The sequence below is a fragment of the Parasteatoda tepidariorum genome, chromosome 2, assembly GCF_982258835.1.
Source record: "Parasteatoda tepidariorum strain Cologne lab strain chromosome 2, Ptep-v5.0, whole genome shotgun sequence".
Taxonomy (NCBI): Eukaryota; Metazoa; Arthropoda; class Arachnida; order Araneae; family Theridiidae; genus Parasteatoda; species Parasteatoda tepidariorum.
This window is the reverse complement of record NC_141756.1, coordinates 94,324,796-94,338,126: the sequence shown is the minus strand read 5'-3', so window position 1 is coordinate 94,338,126 and position 13,331 is coordinate 94,324,796. Positions and strand designations below refer to the sequence as shown.

Sequence of the window (13,331 nt, the reverse complement as noted above, 5' to 3'; positions counted from 1 at the left end):
ATTACACATTTTCTTTAAATAATATGTATCAATATTTCTTTGAAACATTGCACGGATGGCAAAGCACATAATTGTTTATGATTTACATTCAGGGGGGGGGGGAAGTCAATTATGCTTTTTAATCAGTGTAGTGATTAATACTATTATAAGTAATGACAGCCCCTTTTTTTAGCAACTATGACAATTGTTATGTAAGGTAATGATTAAAAGACAATTCTAAAAATATATCACTGCTAGCATAGTATTATTTTTAATCTAATCACACAAGGATTTCGCCTGAAAGATAGATTACCAAACAAATAGAAAAAAAAATTCTCGATAAACGTGTTAAGAGCTATCATGACGTATTATGTACACTTTAAACAGGAATATTAACAATTATGTAGAAATGAATTTCAACAAGTGCGAGTACACGCGCACTGTTTATCGCCGGAAAATATTTTTTTTCCCACGCATGACGTCACCAATAGAGAAACGAGTCTTCACCTCCGCAAGCGACAGGTAATTTATAAGTTGTCTTTGTTTTACTATTCTAACAAAAGCTTTACGTCAGTAATGTATTTCAAAAAATTTTATAGCAGTTTGATATGAAGACAGATTTTTAAGTTTCTAAGGATTCAGCTAGTGTTAAGTAACAAGGGTGCGACAGCCTAAAATTTAACGGGTATATTTAAAAAAAAATAAAAATAATAAAATTAGTTACAAAATTTACAGAGGAAAAAAAACCCTCTAATAATTAAGTTTTTCAGATTGAGCTAATTTTACTTTATTCGTGAATTCAATGTTAATAAAAATAAACGCTAATAAATTTAAGAATGAAGCAAAAAATATGGCGTTGCCTGTAGTGTTAAATGGCACAAGAACTGGAATCGACTATACCGCGGTAAACATAAATGGTGTTACGTATAATACATGTAGCATTATGTATGAATGCAACGAAATTGGAGTTTTATTAAAGTCTCTGACTCAAAAATAAATCTAATTAAAAAAAGAGTTAATACGAGATTCATAACGGCGTAAGTTATGTGACATAAATAATCTATATCAGATAATCTACGACAGTAAGAACTTCCATGTTGTGGTGGCTCAGGGAATAGAGCACTCGTATCCCAAAGAGGTGACATCGCTGGGTTCGAATCCCATCAGCGATGGTGGAGCGATACGAATTACGCACCCGGCTTGCATCGGTAGACGTATAATAAATTAGAGTCCTCTTGCTGTCAGGCTAACCGTGAAGGTTTTCGTGGCTTTCCTCCATGGAACGAAATTAGTTTTATCAAAAAATCTTCCACGAAGGTATATTTCTAACAAAAGAGTTTAACTTGTCTTCTTGTTGTGGTTCAAAATTACAAGGCCATTAAATTGAACATAGGTAATCGTAAAATTAAAATTGGATCAGCTGTTCAACGACGGTTATAAAATAAAATAAATATTTAAAAAAAATTAAAGACACGCTTTTTAAGCTAAATCGTGCATCACGAATAATAAATATATGCTCGCGTTTCAGCTTCTGCACGTTTATATGCACTTTCCCATTAAATTTGGCAATAAATGAGTATCGTGGTGAATTTGTAGTTAAAAAAGGGTTTTATTGATCAGTAATAAGTTTCTAACATTTTAAAATAATGTTAATTATTTATTGGCGCTTCTGAAGAAGATTAAAATAAATTAGCACTTTTGTTAAAATCAAACAATGTATTTATTTGCAATTGGATTCTTACAAGCGACGTAATCGTAGGTGGCATTTGACGATTCAAAAGCCAATCAAGTTCACACACAGGCGTGACGTCGTTTGCAGGTATCCAATTTAATCTGATTTAAATTTCATAGTTAGGCACAATCACTTCACTTTTAGAGTTGCAGTAACAAATGTTGAGTTGATAGCAAAACGTTCTTTTGCAAACCAGTTTTCATATCTTTTTTTGTAACCAAGACGAAAGAAATTTTTACTGTTTTCAACTTTTTTAAGTCTCGCATGGATTTAAATTAGTAATATATTCAAAGAAAAAAAAATCTTTTAGCTTACATGGTGTTTTTGAAGAACAGAAAAGCAGTAGACCATAACAAATAAAATTACGTTAAAAAATCAAAACACTTTTTTTTTAAAAAGTTTAATTGGTAATTAAAATGGACTTCAGCTTACCAAATACTTATATTTTAAATTATTTTTAAAGCCTAGATCAGGGGTGGCGAACCTTTGTCTACAAACGTGCCATTTTTTTCTAGAAAATTGTTTAATGAGGTCATAACGTGCCGTTAAATAATTTTGACTTCGTGATTATTGGGAAAATAATAATACTAAATACTATCAACTCAAAACTCTTTATTTGCATTGAAAAATAATACATTTTGCAATGTCTCAGTTATACACGTAATTCAACTTAAAGTAACATCAGTGTGACTTCTGCTGTTGCAGATTAGATGACCAATAACTTATATTAGGTTGTAAGACGTTAGTTTAAGCAGGATTGTTAATTTTTTTTGCTAGTTATTTACTGTTAGCTTGATTTTTACGGTTATTAATTGTTTTTTTAGTATTAATTTTTAATTTTTTTTTAATAATTGTTTATTACTTTGTGTATTTTTGTGAATTTTAATTTAATTGTTACATATGCTTCATAGTGTAATAACATTTGTGCAATAACAATTCATAGTGTAATAACATTTGTGTAATAACAATTAATAGTATAAAAACAAATGTGATCGGTGGCGTGCCCAAAATATTGCATCTGGTGCCATTGGTGCGCCATCCCTGGCCTAGATGATTTTGATATAGGGTTCCTTAAGCAAGCTGAGGTCGAACTGGAATAAATCATTCCTTTTTTTTATTTCCTACTTTAGGAGGTAGGGTTAAGAGATTAACGACACGAAACTAAAATCGAATAAAATGGTAAAACTAGGACACATATCCAGGGGTGATTGTGAGCCCAAATTTCTTGAAAATTTCTTGAAATTTCCGGAAAATTTCTTGAGTTAAAAAAAAAAAAAAAAACGGTTTAAATTGAAAAATTAGAAAAAAAATTTAAACAATGTTTTTTTCCTTTTTCTCAATATTTCTTAGTTTACTTAAAATATATATAAAATTTTACACATACCTATACCATTTACACATACCTATGATGACCTGGAGAAGTAATTAAAATTTACAAATATGTCTTTCTTTCTGGAGTTAATGATTATAACAACTATTCACTGATAAAAAATGAATATTAATCTTGAATATAAACTTATAAAGTATCTGGCTCTCCCTTACATACAAATAAAATAATCTAAGTTTTTAAGTTCCACCTTTGAAAATTTGATTTCCGGAAACCTTTGTGATCAATGATTTTTTTAAACATCTTAACCTTCAATCTCCAGAAACTTCCGGATCACGGTTAGCGAAAAATCCGGAAATCCGGATTTTTTCCGGAGCAAAATCAGCCCTGCATATCGATGCCTCTGAATAAAAATGTTTATTTTATCAACAATTCGTCCCTACATTCTAATTTAAATTTTTCAATTTATCATCTACATTCTACACCATAGAACCACACAAAAAATTCAACTCGTACACCATAATATAGTGCAACATTTTGAAAAAGTTCTATTATCCTTTGATCGAATTCAAGAGCTTGTTGAACTCATGTTCAATGAAATGCGTTTCATCCAAGCGTAATAGATAAAGTATTTAAAATCATGTTTTTAAAAATTAGATAGTGACATTAATGCAAAATATATGACCAATAGTTTTATTAGTTTCAATTATTTTTTCACAAATATATTTTTAACCATAAAGCTTTGTAGAGATTTATACTCTCGGATCGAAAATTTCATAGAATATTCATAAAAATACTCATTTAAAAAAGCTAGAACCTTTAAAGAAAACGCTTTGAGGTACTCACCATATTCTATCATCACAAAAGAAAATATGTATAGAATTTCTCAAATATAGAGAATCATAAATAATTAAATAATTTTTCACAAATATAATAATTTTTCAATTAAAAATGCCTTTTTTTTAACATTACACAACTAAAAAAAAAATCTGCTAAAAATGGAAAACCGATTTCCTATGAAACTCTTGTTTTAAATTTTATGTAGGATATTGCACACATGCAAGTCAATAAAGACAATTAAATAAGCGGAAATCATCCCAAAAACTTTAGCAAACCAATGACAGAACAAAAGGAAAAAAAAAATATTACCTCAAGTTTGAACTTAATATTCAATACTCGTCAGTAAATCCATTAAAGTTTGGATCAAAAGCAGCATATCATTGAATAATGCAATAGTCGAAATATTCAACATTTTCCTTTTAATTTAAGTGATATTTCAGTTTAGAAGTCATTGATAACAGATATAGGATATTTTTTTTTAAGGAAATTTTTTTTTCCCCATGAAGTTAATAACAGTTTAGATGATATTCTCTCAAAATCATCAATTAACTTTTGAAACTATAGAATCAAAGAGACTTAAACTTAATGATGTAATGGACAAAATGTCCAACTTACCAATGTTCATTTTACTTTCAGTTAAGCATTTTAATTGGAAAATATTTTAACAATTTTTAAGAGTCTATTACATAAAATTTTATTTGTTTTTAAAAAAAAAATAATTAATAACAGATAAATAAGATATATTCTTCCCACTTTTGTTAAATTAAAATTTTATAATAAATGCATTTATTTTCTTAGATTTAAGTCGATAAAAAGGAATTTTATTTCAGATATTTCATGCATAATGACTAGAATTTCTTAAAGCTAAAATTTATTTTCTCGGAAAAATTAGAAAATGAAATAAAAAACTGTCTACTGTCAATTCGAAGTCTTACAATATCCGGACATGAAACTTCAATGGTACTAGTCAGACTAAACTTTTTGCTTGGATTACTTGGAGCATTATTAAATGAAATTGCTTGGAACGCTATTAAAAGAAATATCAGAAAATTAAAATATTAGAAATGCTCCTATATTTTTATCATTTCATGTTTGCATTATTTTCGAGAAAAATATGAACAATTTTTAACACGTTAACAAATAAAAAAAACTTTTTGGAGCACCAAATCATAAAACTCAAACCATAACCTCAAACCATAGATTGAAAAAGGGGAACATATATTACAGCAAAATAATAATATTAACTTAAAATAAGATTGCCACATGTTGTCTATGGTTTACTATCACCAAAACGTTATTAAAAGAAATATCAGAAAATTAAAATATTAGAAATGCTCCTATATTTTTATCATTTCATGTTTGCACAGGGGTTTTTTGGCCATAAAAGACCATCAGTCAATTGCTGCCCGGGTCAAATTCTATTACACTAGAATCAATCTTTGTTACTTACATGCCAAACCTAAAAATTAAGTGGCAAATGGCGAATAGAAATTTCGAGCCCTGGCAAAACAATACAATAATATAAGATAATAAGAGACAGACTTTGTTATTGATAAACAAAATATTTAGTGTGTGTCATCTAAAAAATGTAGAAAAGTGAGAAAAACCGCTTATCTTTAATTTTTAGTAAAAAAATATACATTTTAGAATATCCTTGTAAAATCTTAAGAGTCGATAATTTTTCAGTTTACAGTGTAATTTTACCCAGTAGCAAGCATGACAAAGCAATTAAAGTTTTAAACCCAACAAGAAAAATTCTCTAAATCTCACACGTTCCTGATACTAACATAGATGTTTATTTTAAGGTTGTCATATTAATGAAGCCATTTTTTACTTTAATGAAACTAAGTTAAAAATCTGTGTTAACGTCTGTGTTATCAACACAGTTAACACAGGGATGAACACTACTACACTTTTTGCAAAATATTTTATAGAGTAGTAGGCAATTAAAAACCAAAGCTTTTGGAATTTTCTGTAATTTTAACAACATTTTAAAAGACAGGGGAAAGCAGGGGGAAAAAGTGGCATTACATATGAATGTTTGAACCATTTTATTTGTTTAGTGGCATTAAAAATAGTTTTATATCAAAATTACAAAATAAAGAATCATACATTAAAACATAAACTTAGCCACCACTAGACGAGATTTTCCCAAAAAGCAAAGAAAGTTGGTAGCCCTGTTACGACATAATAAGATTTATTAAAATATATCTATATATTTGAATGATTTCTAAGTATTTTTTAACTTATATTACATAAATTTATGAACAATGAATTTTTTTCCTACCTCTATTTTATCTTGATTTCATTAAGCATATTAAATATTTTTTAAAATAAAATTGTTAAAAATTAATTTTATAATTAAATTTTACTGCATTAAGCTTATTAATGTAGGTATTTTAATCTTTGCATATAATCAATATTTTGCATTTTTCATGTTTCTAGTTATGATTAAGTGATGTGATTCTCAAACCTTATGATATACGCTGCATCCTCCTAAAATTTGGCCCATGAATTCAGGGGGTTATATCGATTATTTGACGTCATTTAAAAATTGAAAAAGAAAGCTTGTGATAAGAATTAATTGTACATAATGTTTCCATAAGATCTGAAAACTTTTTATACAGCTCTAATTTGTCAAATCAATTTTAGTTGATACTTATATGGAAAGACGTGATGAAAATCGCCCAGTCTGTTACCCTATTATTTTATAAATTTTAGACAAAGATACTTACCATGTGACTTTTATATTAATGAAATTTAAATTTTTAAATGAAAACTATGTAAATAATTTCATGTCTGTTACCAGATTTGTACGATAATTAAAAGGAACAAAATTCCAAAATATAAATAATTCTAAAAAAAAATGAAAATTCTATTTAATTTAGACTAAAACTTTATGATGTAAGTTATCGAATTGAATAAACAACAAAAATTTTTAATACGATTTTTTATAATGGAATATATGATAACACAGTAAAAAAGCCTCCACTAAAAAATATCTGCTTCATCAAGCAAACATAGAACATACCAAATAACGAATTTTTTTTCATAACTGCTTTCATTTATAAGTTCAAATTATGTTATTAAACTAGACATGACATCAGTTTCTAGAGTGTAGTATTTAGTCATGAAAAAATTTACATTTTTATTAACTTTTATCAACTTTTCAAAATGTAATTTAAAGTATTCAACACAAATATAAAATAAGAAAAATATAAAATAAGAAAAAAAAAAATTTTTGTTACTGGAAAATAATTCTAAGAAAAACTAATTTCATTAATATACTATTTTTTCTTAAATAATGTCATAATAGTACATTTGATTGCTTTTAAATTTTGTGTTATTTTTGTACTTTATATATCATTTTAAGAAAACTAATTTATTAAGAAATCCTAAGGCATTGCATAAAGAAAATGAAAAATTTCATAGTCTTAAAAAAATTGCGAAAGAATATTTTCTTCATTATTAAAGAATAGTAAGCTTAATATTAATAAAATAAATATCCATTAATTTCAAATATTGAAAAAACTATTAAAAAAAAATAGCTGAAAATGCAAAAATATTATCTAGAAAATAAAAACAGTATATCCAGTCTCTGTATAAAAACTGCTTGTCAGAAATAAGCAAATTTTAAAATAAAGTGAGAAAATTGTTTAATTTTAATTTCAATAAGATTAATAACAGGTTTGCAAAAACTTACCTCTAAGTAGCTTGGAAGTTACAGATAATATTAAGCAACACTTCAAATATTTTATAATAAAACTTTATAAACTCCATTTAATTTAGCAAAATGTGCTGAATTAACAATTACATAATTAAGATAAAGCAGATTTTAAGAATAATGTCATTCACATAAAAAAATGAAACCGAATTTCTTCATTTTTAAAACAGTTAATATCAGCATACACACAGATTACATAAAAGGTAGTCATAATAGTGGATAGCTAGACAGAATGAATAACACACAATGCAGCTGTTAAAATCAAACTATGATTTTAATACAAGGGCATTCATAGAGAAAAGCAAAAGCATAGAGTAAAGAAAGAGAGGAAAAGACCATGCACACTTTGCAGTCTATAAAGAGACATGCAATAACAGTATTTTGAAAGTATATACCTCATTATTTTAAATTACTTTTCTGTTTCAAACCAACTGCTGATCAATAGTTCAAAAGGTAGATGCAACTAATAACTAAAGGAATCAATGGATTAAATTTAATGGTTGGACAACTCCCACATTAAAATAATTTAATCTTAAAGATTTTAAGAAATATATGAAAAATCAATTTATTTATGAAACTTTTAGTATAAAAATCTTTTGCTGAACATTTATTTATAATGTTAGGCTTAGGAGTACTTCATCTTAATGATTTTAGCTTTGGCCACAGATATAACTAAAGTTAAAACAACAGCTGGAAAAATGGGTTTAGTTGTTCACATTTACTAGAGATATATGTCTACTATAATAAACATTTTTCAGAAAAGAACCGTTGTATTAACCCAGAATTTTAAAATTCTTCTAGAACAATGGAATATTTCTTATTTCGGCAAGTTTGCACAGAAATTTCTCCTCCTTACACAACTTTGTTATTGGACAACAAAAGGATGTCTTAAAAAAAAAAAAACAGCAAGAGTAAGGCTTTTTTTTTAGGCATAGCAAATGCTAAGACCATTAACATCCAACCGAAACACAAGATTCATATTGAGATACAAAACTATAGATAAAAGTTACCCTTTTAAAATGTTTAATTTGATTATTAAGATAAATGGTTAACACTTTAAACAAGGTGCATGTAAGATACATCAAATTTTCTTTCTTACTGCTTACATTTATATCTACGTTGATGCTACAATTTTATACGATGGGGAAGTAATTTAATGTAACTGAGAAATGAATTAGAAATACAAAATTAGTAATCCATAAAATGTGTAGGTAAATTTATTTATACTTTAAGGAGCTGCAAAAAATTATCAAACTATTAAATTGTAAGGCTTGTAGCGACCTCTCTTAGAAATTATAAACAAAGGTGACGCTTAACGCTATCCTCTAAAATCGAAGCTTTTAAGTGTTTAAGAGAATTTATCAATGTGTTTTAACTTACAGACACAGATATATTTATGAAACATTATTCTTCAGTCTTTGTTAGGGATAACATTCTGTTTTTGCTTATAATTTTATTTGATCGAGTAAATACTGAAGTTTTTAATTAAAACCATGGGAGTCAAATTCATTTAGGCTGTCACCAATCTCACTTTAATACATACATATAATATTATACATACAAATTATAGATACATTATATTGATGCTAAATTGATTGTGGATATGGGTATTGTAGGTATTGCGATATTAGATACTTAAACTAATATGGGCACAGTGTTAATAGGTTTTTACAGGCCCATTTAAAGGATAAATACCAATTTATTATTTCATATATGCTCAGCATATGCTTATTCGTAGCACATAAAAAAAAATTTAATTTCACTTTTCTGCTCTTAATTGATATCTGAAAACATGGAACAAAACCCTACCATTAACCAAAAAAGGTTAGATTCTTCATTACAGGGGTAATTGTGAGCACAACTCAAAAATCCTGAAAATTTCTCGAGTAAAATCATTAATGATGAATTTCAAAAAAATAAATGTCTTCAGAAATTTGAATCATTAATATTTTTAAAACATGAAATTTTAAATAAATTATATGCAGCATAATTTAAATGAATAATTATAAGTTTACTTTTATGTCTAATCATATTTATTATTCCTCCAGAAAAAATATTTTCAAATGAAAGAAATGCCAAGTATAAATTCTAATATTTCTAAATAAAATATACAAGAATTTTTATACATAAATGTGATCCATGATTTCTTGAAACTTCTGGATCTTCGTTTCCGAATCACGGTTAACGAAAAAATCCGGAATTCAGATTTTTTTCCGGAGCACAATCATCTCTGCCATTAGTATGATTTAAAACCTACCACAAGTTTAATTGATTATCCATAAAAATGAAATATAAGCAAAACATCTTGCATTTCAGAAAGTAAAGATATTTGGTCAAGTTTCATTAAAATATAGCAAATTAAAAAAAAAAAATTAAATAAAAGAATAGCCATTGATTTGTTGCTGTAATAAAATAAGTATATTTATTATTTATGCATCAAAAAATAATAAGTGTACCTTACCTCCTTCAAATGCATCAAAGAATTCGTCGCAATCGGTATCTTGGTAATGGGGTGAATTCGGGGTAGATTGGAAGGGACTCACGATAGATTTCTCAAGCTCAAGATGTTCTTGCGCCAGGGCATGCAATGCATCTTGTAGGACTCTAGATCTTTCTTGCTCCTGCTTCAATTGCAACATGCGGACCTAAAAAAGATATTGAATTCTGATTTATAATATTCATAAATTATGCAACATGTAAAGCAAGACCTAAAATACTGAAAGGCTAAGTGGTTCATTCTTTGAACATAAGATATTTTTAGTAAGGAATAATTAAGCATATTACAAAGTCTCGGATTTATTTGCAGAATCAAATATTCAAAACACTATAGTACATATGATTTAGCTTCTTAAAATGGTATTTGAGACTAAAATTTTTATGAAAATTTTTGGACAAATCTAATATCTTTTTGGTTTCTGACCTTTACATGGAAATAAAATTACTAAATGCATATTCTGTAATTTAAGTTACAAATCTAATTACTTATAATCAATTATTTATAACTAATAGCTTAATTATTAATTATTGAGTTAATAATTATTTAATTATTTTGTAATTAATATTCTGTGTATGAAATGTAAATCCAGGAATTTTTTTAAAATTTCCATTAAGTCTAATATAATAATAATAAAAAAATTTTTAAGCTAGATGATGAATACCTGTTCTCTCAAAATAGGTAAAAGTTATGTGAAAATATGTGTTAAGCATAACATTGCTGGAGGAATTTATTAACTTATGTGAAATTCCATATGTGCTTTAAAAAATGTTACTTTAACAAAAAGGAGTACAAGTGAAAAATAATTACATTTTTATTACTATATGAGCGCGTTGTAAAAGAATATAGCATAGAATTTAGTACAATAACACACAAAAATTTTGTCACGTTTTTTTCATAGCGATTTTATGATTTGAATAACTTTTAATAAAAATAATGAAATGTAACAATAAAAATGAATGTGACAATAAAAATAATGAATATTTTTCTCAAAAAATATCTTTCCTGTAGTAACACTCCTAAAAAAATCTGAATATCATAAGCAATAATAGAAAGCAGCACAACAAGCAGATAATAATTTTGGAAAGCTGTTATACCCTTTGCAAAAGAAAGTTGCAGAGTTTATCAACAAAGAATTTCGTAAATATTTCTACTGGCTTTGTATGAAATGAAATAGAATCGTTATTTTGTTGAAAATAATGAAAGTCTTCTTGATATCATAAAGGTCTATTCTTATAAAAAAACTGGCTCTTTAGTTATAACACTTGTTTCCCTATTCTTCAATGAAAGGGATACTAATCAACTTATTTCTTTAATTAATACAAAAAAAGCAATGCAATAGTTAACTTAATAAGAAAATTATGCACCAACTATTTAAGAAAAAAAAAACAATAAAAAAAAATTAAAAAAAAAAATTTTAATACTTAAAATATCAAATTAAGACTAATTAAGACAGAAATTTATTAAAATATTTTATATTTTATTAATATTTTTCACAGAAAATAATGCACAAAGATAAAAATAAAATTTTTTACCTCTTCCTGTTGAGCGAATACTGTTAGACAATGTGATAAACTAGAAGAAACTTTACGCCCTGATTCAATCAAATTTCCTGCATGAGTATAAAGAGTAGAATGTAAAATTCCATCATAAAATGTAGATTTTGTATGGTCAACATTTGTTTTCTCCAGAGATGATTTCAAAGAATCTAATCCTTTTTCAAAAACGTGCAAATGGGCTTGAGCAGTCTGAAATATAAATCAAAATTTTGAAACAATAGCTCTGAAAATTTTATTGATCAAATAAAAAAAAATTCTATTGATTTTAAGCATAAAAAAGTAAAGAAAGAAAAGAATAATGTTGAACTATCAAATGATATATTTCAAAACAGTGAATGCAATAAAAGGCAATATGTATAAAAATAAAGTCCTTTATATTTAAATTTAGATACTTGCATTTGATAATTTCTGAAAAAAAAAAGATAAAATAATACTAAAATTAATAAAACCAAGAGAAACTTTAATATCTAAGAAAAAATAAAAACTTATTTCTAATATTTAAATAAATGAAATCAGGATATAATTTTTGATGTAGGAATTTAAGTGAAAATAAATTCAAAGATAATTCCATGTAAAAATTATATTTAGCTGTTTTTCCTTTTTTTCATAACGGTCTAAAAAATTAAGATTTAAAAAACATACAAATTTTTTATTATTTTAACTATGTAATTTTAAATGACAAAATACAGAATTTGAACAAAGTTGGTCAAATAGTTTTTGAGAAAATTTTTTTTAAAGACTATGTGGTTTTTCATGACTATGTGGTTTTCAGGTGTAATGAAAAATATTTTTTGTCACACAAAAAATTAAACATCAAAAAATATTAAAGCAAATTACTAAATCAGATTCCATATTAGATTAAAAAATTCCTATTTATAAAATAATTTTAGTTATAAATAAAAAAAACTCTATATTTTAAGAATATTTTAGACACTAATAACATTAAAATAAAAACTGAAATAAGTAATTTTTAAAGCAAAATTTTAATTTTAATTTTAAAAACTTATCACATACTTGAAGCTTGTCTTGCATTGTACCGATAGGTATAATATCTTCCTCATCTTCTGGGTCTGAGTCAGAAAATCCTTGTTTTAAATAATGGCTGCTGAACTCCACATGTTCAGTTATTGCAATAATCCATTTCTAAAAATAAATTTATAATAATAATAATAAAGTTAAAAAAAAACGTAGTAACTTTTATTTTATGAATGACGACAGCATATTACAAACCTGTCTATCAACTTGTTGATTATGTACATAAGGCACGCAAAATCTTTGGCGGGTATTGTCGGAGAAAATTACTGTAAAGACAGCAATATCTGCATTGTCAATCTGAAATTAAAAATACATTTAAATCATATGAATTACAATTAGATTTAATATTTCCGATTTTTAAAGCAAATTTTTTTTTTTTTATAATTAAAAGCTGTATTTTAGTTTTGTCTTTAAAATAATATGTTAAAAAAGAGAAATTACAATACCAACAAATTTTAAGATATCTTTAAAAATGTTTTAAAGTTAATTATTACGTTAAATATATCTGTTGTATTTAATAGTAAGAAATTAATATTTAAACAGGGGAATGAACTTTTGTTCAACTTTTACCACAATGGGAAATTTTTTCTTCATAGTTATAAATAATATCAAGTAATTTCCATGACGAAAAATTTTTATGT

At 26.1% G+C, this 13,331-nt stretch overlaps 1 protein-coding gene across 2 annotated transcripts in view; it reads right to left on the bottom strand.

The window, feature by feature from the left end:
- LOC107444361 (oxysterol-binding protein-related protein 1) overlaps positions 1-13,331 on the bottom strand; it is a 65,283-nt gene that overhangs the window by 37,194 nt on the left and 14,758 nt on the right. For both annotated transcript variants that reach the window (XM_016058475.5, XM_043047983.3), the window contains exons 11-14: positions 12,886-12,987; positions 12,670-12,798; positions 11,632-11,844; positions 10,064-10,247 (exon numbers count right to left, since the gene is read on the bottom strand). In XM_016058475.5, coding sequence (XP_015913961.2) covers positions 10,064-10,247; positions 11,632-11,844; positions 12,670-12,798; positions 12,886-12,987 — 628 coding nt within the window. The remainder of the gene's footprint in view (positions 1-10,063; positions 10,248-11,631; positions 11,845-12,669; positions 12,799-12,885; positions 12,988-13,331) is intronic.